The sequence below is a fragment of the Penicillium longicatenatum genome (assembly GCF_028827895.1).
Source record: "Penicillium longicatenatum strain IBT 33135 chromosome Unknown contig_3_segment0_segment0, whole genome shotgun sequence".
NCBI classification, from domain to species: domain Eukaryota; kingdom Fungi; phylum Ascomycota; class Eurotiomycetes; order Eurotiales; family Aspergillaceae; genus Penicillium; species Penicillium longicatenatum.
Window position 1 is genome coordinate 1,012,100 of NW_026643121.1, and position 19,518 is coordinate 1,031,617.

Sequence of the window (19,518 nt, forward strand, 5' to 3'; positions counted from 1 at the left end):
AGCTTGGATCTCACAGCAGATCCCACTGCGGTTAAGAATCTACATTGAACATACTGGCCCCTAAGCCAGCTGAAATATTCAGGATGTGTAATATATGCGCCAGATATTTGTTCGTAAGAGATATACGAGTCATCATGGAATGCCTACACCCCAGACCCAGCAAGATGGAAAGAAAGCCTGAGAACTTTTCCCATAACGAACCAAAGAAAACAAAAGACGAACGCCAACCACTAGAATCCGCCAGGTCTTAAAACTGCGCTCTTGTACTATCTCCATGCATTGCGAATTTACCGACCACGGCCGCCGGCACGAGCACGCTGCACAGTAGCCTTACCACGGGCCAGACCAACACCGCGTCCACGCTGTCCTCGTGAGCGGAACATAGGGGCGTTCCTACAGTAAAAACAGTCAGCAGACGTTCGAAACACGCAAATTTGAAACCCCATTTCTGGATGTAAATTATGGCCATATTTGGGCTAAAATCGATAGCGGTGTGGTGATAACCGAACGGAACGTACCTCAACATATCCGGCACAATGAAAAATCGCACATGACTTCCACGAATGTAGACCTGGTCGAGATGCGAGACACGGCCATCGCGAGCGGTAACGGTGATATCCTTGAGCTGAACGTTCATGTTGTCCTCAGCTGTAAGAGAACGCAAGTCAGCGGTGTGTTTATGGTATTGGGGTTATTGAGCCAGTGCTGTCATCCATTGAGGATCTGGCCTGCTTTGAAGACCCAATTTACACAGTAGCAAATAGTTTTACGCACCTTCCAACAGCTTCCCTCGGTAGACAACGCCCGATGTGATCTCGAGTGTCACGACATGGCCCTGAAAACGATGTTAGCATCCTGTCAGTCCCCAGTCTCCTCCATGCCAGAGTTATGCTATCGCCATCTGGCGAAAAGACTGATCAAAATGATTGGAACGCACCTGCGCCTCGTTCAGGAGCTTGATGGGGATGCCGATGGTGCTAGTGAGCTTGCCCATCTTGAAGGAATGTGCAACGCGGGGAGGGGGATCGGATTAGGAGTGGTGGCGAAGATGTATGTCAGACACAATCGCAGAAGTCGGCTCAGCAATAGGCTCGTTGTTTCGAACCTGGACGAGTAAAGCGGTGGTGGTGGTTGGCGGGATGGTAAGACGGCGGTGGAGATGGCGGAGGTCGCGAGGTGAGTTTTGCGGCTAAGCTTCCTCCTTTCCGCTTTGGGTGTTTCTTCCCTATAAAATTCCAGACCGCGACAACATACTCTCACAACGGCACCACCACGCTCATGGCATTACAATAGCGATAACGACTACTCAAAATAAACAACTATCTCCAATCAGAACCCGTTTCAAACCCAAACCCTCTACTGGAGCCTTTCACAATGGCTGGCTCTCCTAACTCCAACCTCCGCGGCTTCAATCACGCCGTCCAAACTCTCCTCAAACAGCCCTCACAATTCCTCCCACATCTCACCATCCCAACATTCACTCATCTCCCGGAAGAGCTGGGCCCCCACCTCATCAACTCGCGACCATCCTCCCAAACCACCAACCCCGAAAAGCAACAACAACCACCCAAAATACCAACAATTCGCGCCCTAGTCCTAGACAAAGACAATACCCTCTGTCCCCCAAAAACAACAACATTCCCGCCCAAAATCCTCACAAAGCTCTCCGAACTCCGCAACTCCCCCACAAGCCCCTTCAACCAAACCAAAAACCCAAACGCAATCCTAATCGTCTCCAACCGCGCCGGCAGCCACCCAAGCTACGACTCAGAAGTGCAATCGCTAGAAACCCAGCTCGCTCATCTCAAGATCCCCGTTTTCAGGCTACCGGCTGGTACGGAGAAGAAGCCTTTCTGTGGCGATGAGGTTGTGCAGTGGTTCCGGGAGCGGGAGGTGATTAGTTCGCCGAGTGAGATTGCGGTTGTGGGAGATCGGTTGGGGACGGATGTCATTATGGCGGGGCTGATGGGCTCTTGGAGTGTTTGGTGTAAGGAAGGAGTGTATGAGGTTGGCGAGGAGGGGAAACCGGAGAGGAATATCTTGGAGAAGATGGAGGTTTGGATTGAAAAGTATTTGAGGGAGAGCAGGGGACTTAAGGCGCCTGTACCCAAGGGATGGGAATAAGAATCTGGCTTTGAGAAAGAAGCCGTGGGATGCAACGAGGTGTTCACATAAAACAGAGGCGACTGGAGATAACTTGTATAATATTTGTTAATATAGAGTTTAGATAAAAGATCCACAGAGTATCTATCTGCCGTATGTGAAAACCATACCACGACCTTGGATCAGACGATGGCAAGGGACAGTCATCGAGGATTATGGACTGCGCAGGATCTAGATGAATTTACAAGAACTACGAAAACAGATATGACAGAAAAAGAGTTAATTTCAGAGCCTAGTGCCAATCTCCCACTCGTCGTTTACCGCCAGACCAGCGCTATTTCCATCTCCTGAGAAGAGACATCCAGAATATTTCAATTCTGCAGACCACCAGGAGCAGCGCTGGTTTCATCAAACACAAAGAGGTGCCGACAGGTTGTTGTGTGAAGACTGGTTCTAAACTCATGATGAGAATGACCATCTGATGCATGGGTAGAAAAGCCCAACTCAATCTTTTGATGATCAATCCCATCATCGATAACACAAAAACTCAAGCACACAGAAAAGGAAAAGAAATTTGGGGTCAAGAGTGTGTCTCCGTCCAAGTCGGTCTGTTTGGCATAACCACGTAAAAAAAGGACCCTGGCTTGCAGATCAAAAAAAAAAAAAAAAAAATCAAAGTAGAAATGGTGAGCCAGGGAAGAAAAGAAAAAGAAGAAAAATAATAATCAGGAATCAACCGAAACATCCGGGATTCCATCAAATTTAGAATAAAAGAAGCTGAAAATCACAAATCGCTTCAGGACCGGCCCCAGAATGGAAAGGGTATTAATACAAAACAACGCATAAACAGAAGGGATATATGTCACGCAGTCAAAAAAAAAAGAAACAGCAATCAGTCCAGTCGGATTTGCTTTCCCGGCCATCGCCAGCGAGACGCGAAGTTGCTCCAGGCAAATCGATCATGGCGGCATGTAATCATACCAACGTTGATCCTACCAGATTCAGGACAACGAGGGATTTCCGAGATGGAGACTAAAACCCATCGACATAGCGCCACAAGCACTCCCAAGGCCGTGAAACATCAATAATATAGAAATAAAGTCAATTCGAGAAATCAAGATCCGGAGGGCAATCCCTGGGAGTTAATTTCATCGAGATTGACCATGCCATGAGAGTAATCACCCAAGGCTGGAGAACCGTGACCTGACATGCCATGCATCGGTAGTTCAAAGCTGGGTCCTTCGTGCGAAATCGCATAGTTGATGTTATGCTTTGGGTACATATCGCTCATCGAAAGTCCATCCTCGACAAAACCTGATTGCTGATCGTGCGAATAGCCATACATGTCAGACGAAGAATGAGACATGTTGGACAAGGGGGGCGAGTGATTAGCGATCATGGGATCGGCAGGGCTTACACCGGAATAGGGCGATGTTGCGTGGGAGCCAACAGTTGATGTATCAGACGGGCCTGTGGAAACAAATTGAGGCACATTGAACTGAGGAGGCATGCTGGCAACAGGAGTTGACTCGCCCTGTCCAGCGCTGCTAAACATCGAGGGGCTAGCAAACTCGGAAGGTGATGCGGTGGTCGTGGCAGACATGGGGTTCGTCCGGAAATCCAGTCCATAACCATCAGTGTCAATGCGCAAGTCAGTAGGAAGGGCATGCGCAGATTGCGGGATCGGGGCATAGATACCAGCCTCAGCAGGGTTGTACGGGGCTGGAGTCTGCGGCATGTGGAAAGAACTCATGGGGCCTTGCAAAGTAGAGATATCAACTGCTACTGGTACGGAGCGACTGCGTTGACGCTTGTGTCCGCGGGCAGCGGGCATGTTGAAACCCAAGTGGTTGTGATCCTGGTAAAGATTCATATAGGCTGGTGGGGCAAAGTGGTTGGGCTGGGAAGCAGGGCGCTGGATGAAAGGCGGAGACATCGCTGCGGGCACAACAAAGTTGCTGCTGCTATTTCCGTATGCCAATCGGTTCTGGAAAGATTCCAGAGACACAAGCTTGGCGAGCTGCACACTCAGCACCTTAGGATGGCCTCCCAGGTGATGAATCATGATTTGGCTCGCTTGCTGCTCCTCGGTGAAATCGCCACATTGGTAGAAACCCCCAGAGTTGGAAGAATCCATGTAAAACATGGGTGGGCGGTTAAGCTCCACTACCAGACCACCAGGCCGGGGCGGTTGACCGTTCGGTCCGGGATTGGGGTCTCCAGTTTCCAAGGTGATGTTCTTGATATGGGCGAACGGGTATTCGATCTTATAACCAGCCGAGTCGTTGTTGATATAGTATGTCATGCAGGCCTTGTCGGGCGAATAGAAAATGACTAGATCCATCGCGTTCTGTCCAATGCGCCGCCAGCTACCGATTGTCAAGGAACGACAAGTGAAATGCGAGATGACGACTTTGCCAGAAGGGTTGGCCTCGTTAGCATACATGCTAGGGCTGGTGTATCCTGCTGTGCGTCCGAAGGGATCGCGGGTTCCGGGCTTGCTGGGATCGAATTGCATCGCAAGGTAATGGCGCATTGACTCGGGAATCGAATCACAGCCCTCACCGGTCTCAATACTTTTTTTGGCGAGCATCTTGATTTTGGCACGACTAATTCTGAGTCAGCATACTTTCAATCCCATTATAAGGGTAAACAGAGGACCCACCGATTCTGGAACCAAATCTGGACTGAACGTTCTGTCATGTTGATATCTTGGGCAATTCGTTCGCGGGTGGCAGCAGTGGGTGTCGGGTTCTTGTTGAATTCGACCTCGAGAAGGACGAGTTGATCCTGGGTCGCACGTTGGCGCTTGTTGTTCTTTTGCTGTTGAGTCAAAGTGCTCTTCCGGGGTGGCCGGCGCGAAGCACTTGATGACGGAGCCGTAGTAGCACTCGAAGTTGAGGGCGAAGGGGTCGAGTTTGGGGGCGAAGATGACCCCGTTGTGGGCGCGCCCGTTGGGTCGGGGGTTTCACTAAACGACATTTTGTAATGCGGTCGACGGAGATCAGGATGCAAAAGACGAGTTCGCCAAATCTATCAGGTATTCCGATAGGTTGAATTTTGGTTAAATTGCGTATAGAAGTTTCTTCTCAATCCTCTAGAGAAGATGATGCGTGACGATCCGGCCGACAGGTGGAGAGGGGTGGGTGGGTGTAGAAATGACTGATTGTCTTCCAAATGATGTTCTCTGGGAGCAGCTTCAAGCGCGAGAGAAAGAATCCAAAAACGAATGAAAGCGCTCTGGCGTAGGGATGATATCGAATCGCGTTCGATGATCCACGTCAGAAACGGGGAGGTTGGGTGGTAAGGGCGCGTCGCAGAGGCGTCCTAAGGAAAGGTATAGAAATAAAAAGGCTGGCCTATGCAGCGCAGATAGAAGGGCAAGGGATTTTCCCAGCAATGACTCGATCAAATGAATGAGGTTGGCTGGCGGAATCGCAAATACCCAAGTTGAATCGATCAACAAGGAACGGGGCTTTCAAAGGAGGGGAAAAAACCGTTCGAAACGAAGGTGGGAGGCAGAAAGAGCGATACGGATCGTCGTGAAAGAATGAAACGAGCGACCTGGCAAAAAAGAAAGGAAGGAAGAAAAATGGAAGACACACACAGAACAAGAAGAGGAGGGAAGACGAAGTTTGGAAGGGAAATCAGGAGATGCTGACTACGCCGGGAACCAGGAACCACCAGGTAAACCAAACAGTCTAACCTACTACTATTGGCATCCGTGGGGCTAGTCGCTTCCGACCGCCCCATGGCCGATATACATTTACTTTGCTTTTTTAGCCTAGAATCCTTATGACATCTGCCTTCTACCTATTCTTCAGTACCAAGGGGGGAAAAAAAAAAAAAAAAAAGGGGAAAGGGGCGAAGGCTTTCATGTTCGGCCCCTGCGTCGGGCTGCATACAGCCAAAACCAAATTCTTCGGACGGAGCGATATGATTGACTCTGAGCCTCTTTCACCCAGAAGAGGGGTTTCGCATGCGCTATCTCCTTACTCGGGTAGCCATCACACAAGAGACTTGTCCCACTTTTGCCATTGTGTGCTGTACGACGGAACTTACCGATTGTCCAGAACCAGGGAAAGCCACGGTCCAGGTGGTTTACAGACTTATGGGGAGGGTCTCGTGGCGTTGAGAGAACCAGACCAGTCGATCCCCAGGAACGGGATGATGTCTATTAAGAAACCCAACCCAAACTCATACCCTGATCGTCACCAAATGCCGCCGAACGGCAACCACGTGAGATCCGCGGATATCTGAAACACCGGATTCTTGTGATATGTATACGCGTCGCGGGGAGACAATACACAAAGAACACACACCAATTGTTGACCTATGTAAATGCCTCGGAGTCCGGTTTGTTCTTAATGCTAGTTTTCAATAGTCGCAATAGAACGTGCAGACTCAAGGCCCCCGGGGGAAAACCACTTGCCCCTGATTCGAGAACATATCAGCCACGGCTCCAGTTAGCGCCACTGTTGACCACCCACGGTTCCAGGGGCTGCTCCAGCAACTCCTCACCAATCATCGTACACTTAAAGTCGGAGGCCCCACGGTGCCTCGAGTGCTGGGTGCTGTCTGTGGACTGTCACCAAAAGAGAATATTCAGGTACCCGCCCCATAAACTCTTATGATTGGTCTCAGGGTCCATGACAGGTCCTTCCAGACCACAACGTCGGACAGTGGTACAGTCCCAAACTGTACAATTCAGGGTGCAACCTGTCTCTTCATACGTACTGTACCTGGCTGACCGGGCGGGCCTGACCAGTTCTGATCATTCTGGGAAATGCTCCGTGCGCGTTTTGCCTGCAAGTTCCCATTGGTCCGACCTGACCGAAAAGACCATTCAGAATGGAGGATGTTCTTTTCCTTGCTACAGCCTGCAGCGCACGTCACACTTGGATCCCCGTGCGCCATTGCGTTCTTCCGTCGCATCCGATGGTAGTGCCGAGACACGAACTGTATCATCAACTGTGTCAGGGCGCTGTTGGGTTCACCAAGGTGAGGATTGGAATTGGACATCCCGGGCAGTCAAGGAGGACTACATCTGTGCAACCGTCAATCCTGGTCACATTAAATCATTGCTCTTGGATCCAGGGGTCGAGGCTGGTTGAAATCCACTGCGCTATTTTTGGCGGGAAACCGGCCTTCTGGTTTGTTGCCTGTTTGGGACTAGCGCCATGGTTCCACACGAGTACGAACCCACTCGGACATTACGCATAACTATCCTGAAAAAATGTCTTAAGGGTTGTGCTAGTCACATTTATGATGGATTACGATTTTGGCTGGCCGATGACATGCATTTACAAGATCACAGTGAATGTCCATTCAAGCTTATCTGCACCTCAACCATCTAACAGCGAGATTGCCACTGCCAAGAGGTATATTTAGAACATGACCCTTGGATCCAGATCAAAAAATGAACAGGCAAGACTGTTCATCCAGTAACTTGATCCGCTTTTCCGCACAAGAGATTGCCAGACTATTCGACTCGGTCTGATCCATGATCTCCCAAACCTGTTCTGTCAGTCGCATTGCCGTGTTCCGTTGCTGCTCTCGATAATACGCCGTCATCGACTCGTGCTTTTGTCGCACCCAAACCCGGTCTTCCAGAGTGACTGCTTCACGCGCAGCGAGATAGAAAGGTTGAGGAAGAGATGAATCGGGTCCACAGCCTGTCGATAGTTGATTCATCAATCGAAAGCAAGTATGTGTTAAATGTTGGACCCGAGGCGAGCGGGTTGGATCGCGAAACACACGTCGCGCAAGTAGGAGATGCGAGCTCCAGTAGAAACACTCTGTCAGAATATCCAAAGGCGGGCGCACACAGTCATCCGGAATAGGCTCTGTATATTGTGCGCCCCATAACCGGAGGTCACTCTCCAGGCAATATGCCTGGGTAAGCAAGTGATCAATTGGGGCATCTTGTTCCACTTGTTCTTCCATGTCGCACGCCAGGTGTGCGATCTGTACCATGAAGCACATTAGTGGCTGGGGACAGCCAGTCATTTTATGAAACGATGGCTCCGACTGATCCCATCTCTCTGTATCAGGCCGAAAAAGCATGAAATCCCGCGGTGCATATGGTCGCCGTTGCCGTGAGAATGCCAGCATAAGGTCAACCATGGCAAACCGCTGCACGGTCATTCGCATGAGAGCAGAACGTGGTATGTGGCGAAAGTAGTCCAATGACTCCATGAGAAACGAGGCGCACCGCATATGGGGTTCTAGAACACCATCTTCCGACTGCGCGATAACAACGCCCTGTAACACAACGGCTGTGAGCAGAGCTTCATGGTCTACCATGCTCGTCTCTGATGTAACATCTCTGGTCACACGGGTACCTGGACGAGTGACCAACTGGAGATTCTGGCCTATGGTGCGGAGCATTCGCTGCTGGCGTTGTGCGGCACTCGATACGCTGCCCATGCCGAAGTTCAGCATGTGTTCTGTGGCTATGCAGACGATTGTCTCACGCAAGATAGGGGATGATAGTGCGATGAATGATAGGTGCCGGTAAGGATTGTCTGGTCCATCTAAGGCAGGGACGTTTGATGAGACTAGACTCACGTCTGGGGAAGCAGTTAGCTGTCTAGGCTGCATGTGAATATTATTGACACCAGAGTTCGTACAGTATTCCCATGCCAATTTCTCTTCATTCGAGTCGAATGGACTGTTCTCAAAGAGAGATGGTGGCAGGTTGAGCTGTCTGGTATCATCTACATTTTCTGTATCTCTGTACCGAGACCTGGGTCTCGATACAGTGAGCTGGGACTTTTGAACCCATTTCACCCCTGACGGCCATTGACAGTCAAGCCCCCTTGTTGAGCAGAAAGAGCACTTTGGTCTTTTCTCATCACATTTATTGTGCCTGGTCCGACACGAAAGACACCCTAGCGATGCGCTCTGTTAGTGAAACGGCATGTCAATCTCAAATGGGCTATCGATACCGGTGCGCGATCGTGAAAAGCGTTCCCCACCGGGCATTCCGTGATCAGAAAAGATGTCACACAGTAGGTATGGCAAATTGACGATATGTTATTAAGCTCATGAGCAGATCGAGGGGATCTTCGCTTCCCCGCTTATCGCGACACCACGGTCACATGATGGGCATCCAATCGTACAAGAGATCAAGTATACCAAGTGCTTCATGGCAGGGATATAACTAGGGCACTCAAATATGTAAAATATTGGTACTTGGAATTGATTGCGAGATTTCCCTAGCTTTATACTGGTGGAATGATACTCAAATGATTACTCATGAACAGCCATTGACCAATGATTGGACATACCTTCATAAAAGTTGAAAAACACACACAATAATCTCAGTTTATCGATAGCAACCTTCCAATGAGCGAAGAATTGTATCCATACCTTGAGGTCTTTCAAATCGTTTATGCCACCAGTTGGCCAAAAATCATTAGGTTTCCAAGGTTGGTAATGAGACAACAGTCCTAGTTTAAAAGACCAATGGTTCGAGCTAGACGAGACTAGTCACTCTCTAGAAACCTCTACCTAGGCAGAGATCTTACCGGAATTTTGAACAAGCAACAGTGAACTCATTCTTCTTCATGACGGGGGAAGACCCTGTTTCGTGTGGTTGAACCGAGGCAATAACTAGACCCACTATCTCCAATCTTCCATGGAAAAACCCCTCGCCAATAACAGCGAGAATTTTTCAGGGCCGGACCCTGCGAACATCTATTAACTTACCTCATAACATATAGTCTCTTCCCCGCTTCGCCGCTCTAAGGCAAAGCCACCAACGGTCTCAGAAACATCTGGATCATTTTGTTGACCCTTCGCACTACACTACCACCCTTCACATCTTGCCAGAATGTCTATCAGAACAGTTGCAGTTGCTGGAGGCTCAGGCTCCCTCGGCGGGCCCATAATCGAATCTCTTGTGTCATCCTCCTTCGAGGTAACAGCTCTCATCCGGGCCGGCAGCCAAGCTTCTTTCCCGGCACCAGTGAAAACCATCACGGTCGATTATGCTTCTCACGAGAGTCTTGTTTCTGCCTTCCAGGGAATCGATGCTGTGATCTCAGTTCTAAGTGGACCAGGACTGGAATACCAACCTGCCATTCTTGACGCTGCCATTGAAGCTGGCGTGTCCAGATTCTTGCCCAGCGAGTTCGGCTCCAATACCTACATCCCAAAGACGTCAGAAATCCCAATCTTCCAGGGCAAGGTCGCTTTCCAGAAAACTTTGGAACAGAAGGTGGCACAAAATCCGAGTCTGTCATATTCATTAATCGTCCATGGTCCCTTGTTTGATTTCTGTCTCTCTGGTGGCTTGTTTGGGGATATTAAAAACCGCGAGATGACTATTTATGATGGCGGAGATAATATGTTCTCAACGACTTGCTTAGCCGATCTTGGTTCAGTTGTTGTTGGTGTTCTGAAGAACCCTGAGCAGACCAAGAACCGGGCGATCTTCGTTGAGGGCGCGAACCTCACTCAGAACAAGCTTTTGAGCAGCTTGGAAAAAGTGACGGGGTCTACCTGGACGAGAAAAGAGGGGTCTATTGCGGAACTGAATGCTGCTATGATGGCTGAGATGCAGAAGGAGCAGCCAAATCCTGGTGTTTTTGTCCCGGGTTTCCTGAAGGTTGCTATCTTTGGTGGATCTGCGTATGGCTCAGACTTGAACGAGCAGACACCTGGACTCGACAATGATGTCGTCGGTCTAAAGGCATACAGCGAGGAGGAGCTAGAGGAGAAGATTAAAAGTATTGTGGGTTGAAGTTTCTTATAATCAAGTATGTCCTGTATACTCAGACGTCGTACATATACTATCTCCCAAGCTATTATATCAATATTTCGATTTGAATACACTCGCGGACCAAACTTCCCAGATTGCCTACTGACCCAAAACGTCCACAATAACTCGAACCACACGATCCACGATCAATTCAATCTCTGCTCGAGTAGTGTTATAGGCAGGAGCCAAGCAGACATGGTCGCCATTAATACCGTCTACTCCACCATTTCCCGGAATGAAGGAGATAGCATGCTCTGGCTTCAGTCCAGAGGCATGAACAGCCCAAGCCACACCCTGTGATGGAGGGTACGGCTCTTTAGTTTGTTTATCTTTCACAAATTCAATCTATGCCATTGTTAGTACAGATTCAACGATGCGGACGAAAATAGGTTGACTTACAGCCCAAAAGAGCCCTCGCCCGCGAATATCACCAACGTGAGGATGGTCATCAAGTTTCTCGTGCAGCAACTGGCTTAGATAGGCGCCCATCTCAAGAACATTATGAAGAAGGTTATCTTCCTGGATAATCTTCTGCACCCGATATGCAGCCGCGCATGAAACTGGATGACCTTGGTAGGTCTGGCTGTGGGAGAATGATCCAGTACCCTTTGTCAAGGTATCAACGACATGCTTGTTAATCAAAAGACCAGCAATAGGAGCATATCCACCGCCGAGGCCTTTAGCAATAGTCTGAAGGTCGGGAACGACATCTTCCTGCTCCCAGGCGTGCAGAGTTCCAGTACGACCCATACCCGACATCACCTCATCCAAGATAAGCAACGCACCGTGACGCTGACAGACTTCTTTCATAGCTTTCAAGTAACCAGGAAGCGGGGGCATGCATCCTAATGTCTAATAAAACCGTTAAAAAAAGCTTATTCTACCTTGTATAGAGTCACTCACAGCACCAGCCATTGTCTCCGCGACAAAAGCGCAGACTGTATCGGGTCCAAGCCTCTGGAACTCATCTTCCAGCTCTTGGGCAAGCCTGCCAACATAGCTTTCAACCGATTCACCTGGCTTCATATCTCGGTAGGGGTAGCATTGCGAGACATGTGAGACATTCTTTGCCAGAACCTTCTCATACAAAGCTCTGCGGCCAACGTGATGACCCACTGACAGTGAACCCAAAGTGTTACCATGATATGATTGCTTGCGAGCGATAAAATTGGCGCGCTGGGGCTGGGGTGTGGGTAGCTCCATAAAGTACTGAACTGCCATTTTCAAAGAAGCTTCCACAGCTTCGGTGCCTATGAACAGAATTCAAGGTTAGAGCAGCGTATCTGAGAGATCAACGTTCAAGACTTACCTGAAGCCACAATGAATGCTCGAGACATTTTGCCTCCAGTTGAATCAACCAAGAACTTGCAAAGATTTTCCATCGCGCTGTTGGAGAAATACAACGCATAGCAGTAGGAGACTTTCTGCAGTTGCTCCTGAATGGCTTCGTGCACTCGCTTATCATTGTGTCCAAGACAGGACACCGCAGCGCCGCAAGTGGCATCCAGAATCTCCAATCCAGTATCTGTGATGAGGTAGCTTCCCCTACCGCCGACAATGTTGAGAGGCTTCTGGCGAAGTTGGCGGTAAAGAACACCACTTTCACCGTCGGAGACTCCATTCAGAGCTCCCTTGGTTTCAGTGATTTGCGCCGTAGGCAAGTCAGCTACATCTGGCTCGTAGTCACCCATATTGTAGGTATCCAAATTTATAAGACCTCAAGGTAGGAATATGTATCAATTGTATAAGGGAATATTGAAGGAGGGGTTAAGTATAAGAAGACGGGAAGGCAAAGCTCAACTTTATAGCACGCTCCCTGGTCCTGCCTTGCCACATGTACACCACTTCTCCTTCTCAACGGGTATCTTTACCCCAGAATCCAACCTAGTGAACCACACTGATTCGCTTTTTCCCGGTGACAGACGCGAGCCGCACGAGCATCAACGTATGTCTTATCGCGATAACTAAACCCAAAGAGGAAATATTTGTCGGACCCACTTGCATCAACGACGTTGTTGGTCGTCATGAGTGACGATAAGAGACGAATCACTCTGATCCTTGGAATACGCTCTATCAGTTACTTCAAAGTATATCGCTATGATTGGTTGATAGTCCCGACAATCGAAATGTGATTTGGTCCAAGTACCGACCTGCGGATGACATTCATTTGGTGCCCGCATCTAGATAAATCTGGTCCCGGACCGAGTCACTTCACATGTGGCTTTCCGTGGGAAGTTAATTGATCGTTTGATCGGATATAAGGTCATCGGCACTCGTAAGTACCATATGGATGGGGATTTGGCACCTAATCGGATTGAGACAATTGCTTTTGATGATTTAATGTTGAGCTGGTACTTAATGAATTGGCCTGTCTTTGATTTCAAGCAAGCAATGGTAATAATATATGATTTATTTATGGGAATATAGCCCCTCTCCTGTGAAACCACGTCTTGGTCGTATCAATTCCCAACAGAGTAACCAACAGCATTTTGCCAAATATGTCCAGATCCTCTGGCTGGGCACTCGTCAGAACCCAGGAGAAGTCCAAATTGCCCACGACATAATGTGGCTTTTCTGCCCACGCCACAGCGAAATCAAAGGCACTTTGAGCACTCCAAAGGTGGGATGATAGGTACCAAGAATGCTGAATGCCTAGTTTGCCATCGCAGACCAGACCAGAAGTGCCCTGAAGCACTTTGTATATTTGCATAAAGAAGAACGCGAGCAGAACGGTCCTCCGGGCGGATTCTTGGAGAACCCAGGAATCCCAAAAGCCGTGGACAGCATCGATGGATAGCGGCATTGGTTCTATGGAATCTGACGGGAGGGGAAGGTTTAGGTGGCTCAGAAGGGTCAGGACGGAAGACTCGAGCGATGTGAAAAGGGCGCCTGCTGTCGCTTGAGAGCGGATGTCACCGTCGAATAGTCGCATGACTTGGTAAAGAATCAAGGCTTGAACCCGCGCAAGTAGTTCGATAGTAGTAGTTGGTTCAGGGGTGGATATAAGGTCTATTATTCTTGCATCGAATAGAGCCATTATAACCGCTGCGTTTGCCTCGTTTTTGGACATATATAAAGAGCAGCAAGCAAAAGCATCTGAGAAGCATGAGTGAGAAGCTCCGAAGAAGTATTCAATGAGAACATACCCTGCATTGTCCGTGGCATATAATTTTGATAAAGTTTGGGGTGACACCATGGTGTTTGGTTTTCAAGAACCATCATTTTAGGTGATTGTGCAATAATGTCGATCGCGAACTGAAGGTTGTTCGCGATTATTTCTGGCAAAGGCCTTGGTTGTCTTGCTCGTGGTATAGCTAGGTCAAAATTGGGGCCCACATTAACCTCTCGATCAGGATTCTCCATATAAATTCCAGATAATTGAGACCATTGATTGTGGCAACTTGGAAGTGAATCCACTAGGCCTGTCATGGCCGGGAAAGTGGCGGATTGGGGATATAGATCCAAGCTTGGCTGAATTTGGCAAGTTGCATTAGAATTCCCTTGGAGATCACCCGCGAAATTAGTTAATTGAGGGGCCTCGGACAAATTCTCACATGGCTGTCGCCACGGATAGAAGCAAACCACACCCCGGTAAATACACCGGGAGCAAGCCGGGAGGCCGAGGTCACAGCGCCGTTTTGCGGTCTTGCATGCTTCGCAAGACTTCCGCCGCGGCAGGGGGATCGACTCGTACGTCATGGTCTATCGGCGAGTGGAGTGGAAGGCACGGCGGTTCGCTTTGCAAGCTAAGACTCGATTTCGGTTTAGCTTACGGAATTCCGCAATCCGATGTGGGCCTATATTTTCCGTTGACCAATCAGAAGAGACTTGTTATTTAAGGTGATGGGGAGTTCCGCAATCTAAACTTGGAATTCCACATGCTGAGCACGAGGTATCAGACTCGGTCAAGATCAAAAGGACATATTTGGATCACTGTTAACATTTAAAAGGCCGTCGATGACCATTCTTCGACTGTAAGATCACGGTCTACAAGCATTCCAATTCATCCTTTCCATTCTCAACTATGCCTTCACAGTCCGTTTTCGTCTGCGGTGCGACCGGTACTCAAGGTGGCGCCTTAACAAACCAACTCCTGGGCAAAGACATTAGCATCAACGCTATTACTCGAAACATCAACTCCACCGAAGCTCAACGCCTGGTCTCCCTTGGCGTATCCCTGACTGAGGGCGATTTCGACGACGAAGAATGCCTCAAAAAAGCCATGGCCGACTGTACCAGTCTCTTTCTCAATCTGCGACTCGACTTGACCCAGCCTACCGCCGAGCTTGACCAAGCTCGAAAGATTATCTCGGTCGCTAAAAAGGCCGGCATCAAACACGTCATCTACACCAGTGCCTTGGCAACCAACAGCCCCGAACGACTACCCCACTGGACTCCATCCGGCATTATAGGCATGCTTCTCCTCGGGAAACAAGCCATCGAGAACGAAGTGAAAGCCGCCGGATTCGAAACGTGGACCATTTTACGTCCCGGGAATTTCATGTCCAACTTCTTAGACCCACTGGTTCGAATGTACCAGGGCCTTGTCGAAACAGGCAAATTTACGACTGCCTTTCTCCCGGACACTATCATCCCGATGTCCGACCCTAACGACATTGGCAAGTTTGCCGCTGCTGCCATTCTTGAGCCAGCCAAGTTCAATCATCAGGAGATCGAGACCGTATCCCAGATGATGACTGCCAAGGAGATTGTGAAGGATCTATCTGCAGCCACTGGGAAGGATATCCGAGCGGTGTTCTTGTCAGAGGAGGAAATCACCGACCAACTTCCAAAGAACCCGATTCTTGGTCCACAAAAGGTGATGCGAGATCTTTCAATGTTTGTGGAAATGAAGAACGTACAGAAATGGGGGATTGAGCTGGGAACCTTTGCTGGATTTTTGGAGCGAGAGAAGGAACGGGTGGACAGGACATACCTGTAAATATTGACGAGGTATCACCGAGAATATCATGGACTTGTTCCTCCCATAAAAGCTGAATCGTTACGAGTCAAGCACTGCTCATTGATGGCAACTCTTTGTACTGACGGAGTCGAATGATCAACAATCAAAAACGCGGCGAATACCTATCCTCCCTTCTTTGACCGCCACCATGCCATCAATCCTCATCTAATCATCTCGTAGCATCCTTACTGTGACCAACGGCCTTCCCCGAGATCTCGCTAGTAAGCTGAGTGAGCGCTAAGTAAGGTCATATCCAGACGTAATTAATGATCACCTGAATGGCTCAGGTGACAGCATAAAAATAGCGAGGAAGATCTAAAACGATCGTGGCGCAAGGCTCTTATAATGATCCGGGCTTATACTCCGCAGTGTGGCTTACGGCTTACCCTATCCGCCACTTCCGTATGCCGCTGCTACTGGATAAACGCGCTTGGCTCCAGGCCACCCGGCACTAGGCCAAAGCCAAGTCTAAATCCAATGGGTATCCACGATCCTAGCGTGGTGAATCAATTATTAGAATCAGTGGCACTGCAAGGACCCTGAATACACTGATTGGTGTAACCAAGGGGTGCAAGATCCGCATCTAACTGAAAAATGGGGGGCCTTCGTGCATCTAACCGAGACATCTTACCGAGATCTGCGAGACTTGGCAAATCACCTGCTCTCAACCATAGTTGCTTTGAAACCTTCCTGCGTCGACCCTGGAAAATCAGGGCTGGGTCCTGGGGTTCCTGGGCATAAAACCCCAGGTTCTTCTACCCTAGCATTTCATTCAACATCAACATCACTCTCGTTCATACCACTATTCTTTAACTTTTACCTTCTCCAGTACAATTATTTTCGCTATTTGCATTTAATTACCATCATGCAATTCCTTTTCTCCCTCGCTGCATTTGCCGGTCTTGCTCTGGCCCAGAATGCTCATATCGGACTGCCCAAGGCTGGCCAGACGGTCGCCGCCGGCAGCGATGTCATTGTTCAGGTCCAGCGTCCCGTATGTTGATACCGATCAGTCTTCCAAATTTCTTTCTAATCAAGCATCTAGAACTCTTTGACCAAGTCGGAGGAAATGGCCATTGCAATTGGTTTCGCCTCTTGTGGCAGTGGAGGGTGCCATCCCGCCGATGAAGTCATGGGTACAGTAGTTTACAACGGAAAGTTTAACCCTGTATACCACGAGACCTACCTACCTCCATACCAGAACTTCACCGTCACTGTTCCCTCTTCATTTAAGGCAGGCAATGCCCAGGTCAACGTGGCCCATGCCACTCTTGTCGGAGTAAGTGTTATTCTACTATCGGGATCTGCTTTCACTGTACTAACAATCTATCAGGCCGGCTTGTACCCCGATATGGAGACTTTGAACCAGACCATTATCATTTCCTAAGTACATAAGTTCATGCTCTGCCATCTAGGCACATGATATGATCTGTAAATCTTGTCTTCATTTGTATCTGTTGTTTTTTCTGGAAATAGTTTTAGAATATACAAGCCCGTCCATGATTCAATGCAATCTGAATTCCATCCTCATATCCTGTTCTTCTTCGATTTGAATTCAGAGTTATGCAGGTTTCGTGGTGGGTTAGCCCAGGCTAAGCCATCAGATACAGAAGAATAAATCACCCACTTGAGCGCTGAACCAAATCTGGACAGGTACTGGAACCAACTCACATGTCTTGCGTTTTTCATCTATATCCACCACGAAGCCCAACATATATACCATGTCATATAGCTCTTCGATAGATTTTACTTTGCTCCAACAGAATAGTCTCAGTAGCTCCATTCATCGCCTGATGCCACAACCAACGAAACAAATATCACTCGATCAAGTTTCACCTACCAGAAAGTCAAATTTAAGACTCAGAGTCCTCCGTAGTACCTATGACAAAATGTGTGACACCAGGTCTAGATTAGCAATAAGAGCAGTATTACACCGTTCAGGGCCGTGTTACCGGGAACACAATCGCGTCCCCAACACTAATGGTAAACTTCAGACAGGGGTTTCCTTGCTATCAATTACGGTGTTCCGTACAGATAGGTCGTACTGCCATGAAATACGACATGTGCCTCGTGTGTCGCTGCATGGTAATGGGTGTGGCTGCTAGTTCCTCTTTGTCCATTTTCCAGTGGCCTCCTTTTACCCACTCGTTTTGCTTACAGGTTGCTAGTGCTTTCTCAAAGTTTACATATATCGAAACATTTCGGGAGGCGACAACGGTAGACTATGAATCTGGCGAGTAAGCTGTCTGCTGAATATGGAATGTTTCTGGACGGACCTGGGTCGCTATCATGATGGGAGTGTTTTGTCGACTGGGCCTCGATAGAGGTGGAAGGAATCAAGGTGAGATTTAGATGGGAGGCTCACGGCGTATAAGTGGGTTCATAAACCGCTCCGTATATGCGGAGGACTTGACAGCTAGCCGATTCTATGCATTACCTACAGGATCGCTATTCGGGAATCGATCGCTTGAGTACTAAGTCAATATTGTCGCGCTCAAGGGGCCATCTGAGGTGTTTAATTTAATGAACATGCGGGGATCGATCATTAGAGGATGGAACCTCGTCTTTGTTTCGTTTTGGATCGGATTCTCACTCGGTGACCAGGGTCCGAATGATAAGAAGCTTTTCGGCGTGATAATGGCATACGCGGTAGAGGAAAGTATCAGAAATAGGAGCTTGTTAGCAAATATAATGCGAAAGCATTGCTAAACTGCTAAAGATTGGATGATGTAAAAGCTCTCGAGTCGACCGCAGCGACCAGTACGGCATAGGGTTGATCTGGACAGTCAAGAGGACCTTCTCAGATGCATGTCATAGACCGGTGAATAGACGGTGACTGTTTATCGGGGCAAAATGCAGTGCTTCAAGCTGGACTGCTATATCTGTCATCGATAGTTCGGATCTGAAGAGGAGACTCCATATATTTAGCCATCGGGTAATCAAGTTTCTCGTGGAAATTCAAATCATATTTATCGTTCTGGTCACAACCACCAAATAAGCATCGAGGTGGCGTCTCTAGGCCATTCTAGTTATTTATTGAAAAATTGGAGGACTGATGCACTCCACCATGTGCACTCCAGATGCTGATCATGGTATAGGGAGATGGACACCAGCAGAGTCCCACATAGCGGGCTCCATATGTAGCTTTCAAAAGCTCAAAGAATGTCAAGGTGAGCGTATCTGCCACAAATTAGGTTTTCATGACATATACTCCATGATGTCCGTATGTTGTAATTGTGCAGATGGCTACAAAGATCCACTTTGGAGTCACCGCGATCGGGGTTTGCCGCACCAAGGCCGATCTAACTTGAATGAGCTCCCGAGGTCACCGCTAATAAGTTCCGGCCAGTGTCCTACAAAGCAAGATGATTGACCCCACAGACTATCACCCATTTTTCCTCCGTGGAGCCCAGACTTGCGTTATTTTTGACCAACTTGCACGAGCGGAGTGGACAGGAGCCAATGGAAGCCATACAAGAGTTCAGATCTGCCGGAAGTGGGGGCATTTAGCTACGCCACCAAGAGGAGAAAAGGACAGGTCAATTCACGAAATTGACCAGGTTCACGAGGTCCTCCGCTCCAGATTGGTACCTTGTCATTGCGAATGTCCTTTTTTTTAGCTTGACTGACCCTTGGAAAGTCGACGGGAAAGGATCGAGCCGCGGAAAACGGAACCAACCCCTCG

The 19,518-nt window shown here is 48.7% G+C and overlaps 9 protein-coding genes across 9 annotated transcripts; 4 read left to right on the top strand and 5 right to left on the bottom strand.

Moving 5' to 3' along the window:
* Positions 1–281: 281 nt before the first annotated feature.
* Positions 282–994, bottom strand: N7484_005734 (putative small nuclear ribonucleoprotein SmD3; the record flags this gene model as incomplete). Its single annotated transcript, XM_057116153.1, has 4 exons — positions 282–393; positions 519–648; positions 775–835; positions 938–994. 4 exons carry the CDS (start codon positions 992–994, stop codon positions 288–290), a joined length of 354 nt encoding a protein of 117 aa, XP_056972036.1. The 3' UTR covers positions 282–287.
* A 380-nt stretch (positions 995–1,374) lies between these two features.
* On the top strand, positions 1,375–2,124 carry N7484_005735 (phosphatidylglycerophosphatase; the record flags this gene model as incomplete). The annotated part of the gene is made up of 1 exon (XM_057116154.1): positions 1,375–2,124. One exon carries the CDS (start codon positions 1,375–1,377, stop codon positions 2,122–2,124), a length of 750 nt encoding a protein of 249 aa, XP_056972037.1.
* Positions 2,125–3,217: 1,093 nt separating this feature from the next.
* N7484_005736 (homeobox domain-containing protein) lies at positions 3,218–5,085 on the bottom strand (the record flags this gene model as incomplete). The annotated part of the gene is made up of 2 exons (XM_057116155.1): positions 3,218–4,712; positions 4,769–5,085. The coding sequence occupies 2 exons, from the start codon at positions 5,083–5,085 to the stop codon at positions 3,218–3,220; spliced, it is 1,812 nt and encodes a 603-aa protein (XP_056972038.1).
* A 2,430-nt stretch (positions 5,086–7,515) lies between these two features.
* Positions 7,516–9,676, bottom strand: N7484_005737 (uncharacterized protein; the record flags this gene model as incomplete). Its single annotated transcript, XM_057116156.1, has 3 exons — positions 7,516–8,675; positions 8,736–8,851; positions 9,636–9,676. The coding sequence occupies 3 exons, from the start codon at positions 9,674–9,676 to the stop codon at positions 7,516–7,518; spliced, it is 1,317 nt and encodes a 438-aa protein (XP_056972039.1).
* A 264-nt stretch (positions 9,677–9,940) lies between these two features.
* On the top strand, positions 9,941–10,852 carry N7484_005738 (aromatic alcohol reductase; the record flags this gene model as incomplete). Its single annotated transcript, XM_057116157.1, has 1 exon — positions 9,941–10,852. One exon carries the CDS (start codon positions 9,941–9,943, stop codon positions 10,850–10,852), a length of 912 nt encoding a protein of 303 aa, XP_056972040.1.
* Positions 10,853–10,969: 117 nt separating this feature from the next.
* Positions 10,970–12,561, bottom strand: N7484_005739 (uncharacterized protein; the record flags this gene model as incomplete). Its single annotated transcript, XM_057116158.1, has 4 exons — positions 10,970–11,215; positions 11,270–11,722; positions 11,774–12,120; positions 12,180–12,561. 4 exons carry the CDS (start codon positions 12,559–12,561, stop codon positions 10,970–10,972), a joined length of 1,428 nt encoding a protein of 475 aa, XP_056972041.1.
* A 722-nt stretch (positions 12,562–13,283) lies between these two features.
* On the bottom strand, positions 13,284–13,907 carry N7484_005740 (uncharacterized protein; the record flags this gene model as incomplete). Its single annotated transcript, XM_057116159.1, has 1 exon — positions 13,284–13,907. The coding sequence occupies one exon, from the start codon at positions 13,905–13,907 to the stop codon at positions 13,284–13,286; it is 624 nt and encodes a 207-aa protein (XP_056972042.1).
* Positions 13,908–14,894: 987 nt separating this feature from the next.
* N7484_005741 (NmrA/HSCARG family protein) lies at positions 14,895–15,812 on the top strand (the record flags this gene model as incomplete). Its single annotated transcript, XM_057116160.1, has 1 exon — positions 14,895–15,812. One exon carries the CDS (start codon positions 14,895–14,897, stop codon positions 15,810–15,812), a length of 918 nt encoding a protein of 305 aa, XP_056972043.1.
* An 886-nt stretch (positions 15,813–16,698) lies between these two features.
* N7484_005742 (uncharacterized protein) lies at positions 16,699–17,220 on the top strand (the record flags this gene model as incomplete). Its single annotated transcript, XM_057116161.1, has 3 exons — positions 16,699–16,827; positions 16,879–17,112; positions 17,167–17,220. The coding sequence occupies 3 exons, from the start codon at positions 16,699–16,701 to the stop codon at positions 17,218–17,220; spliced, it is 417 nt and encodes a 138-aa protein (XP_056972044.1).
* Positions 17,221–19,518: the final 2,298 nt, after the last annotated feature.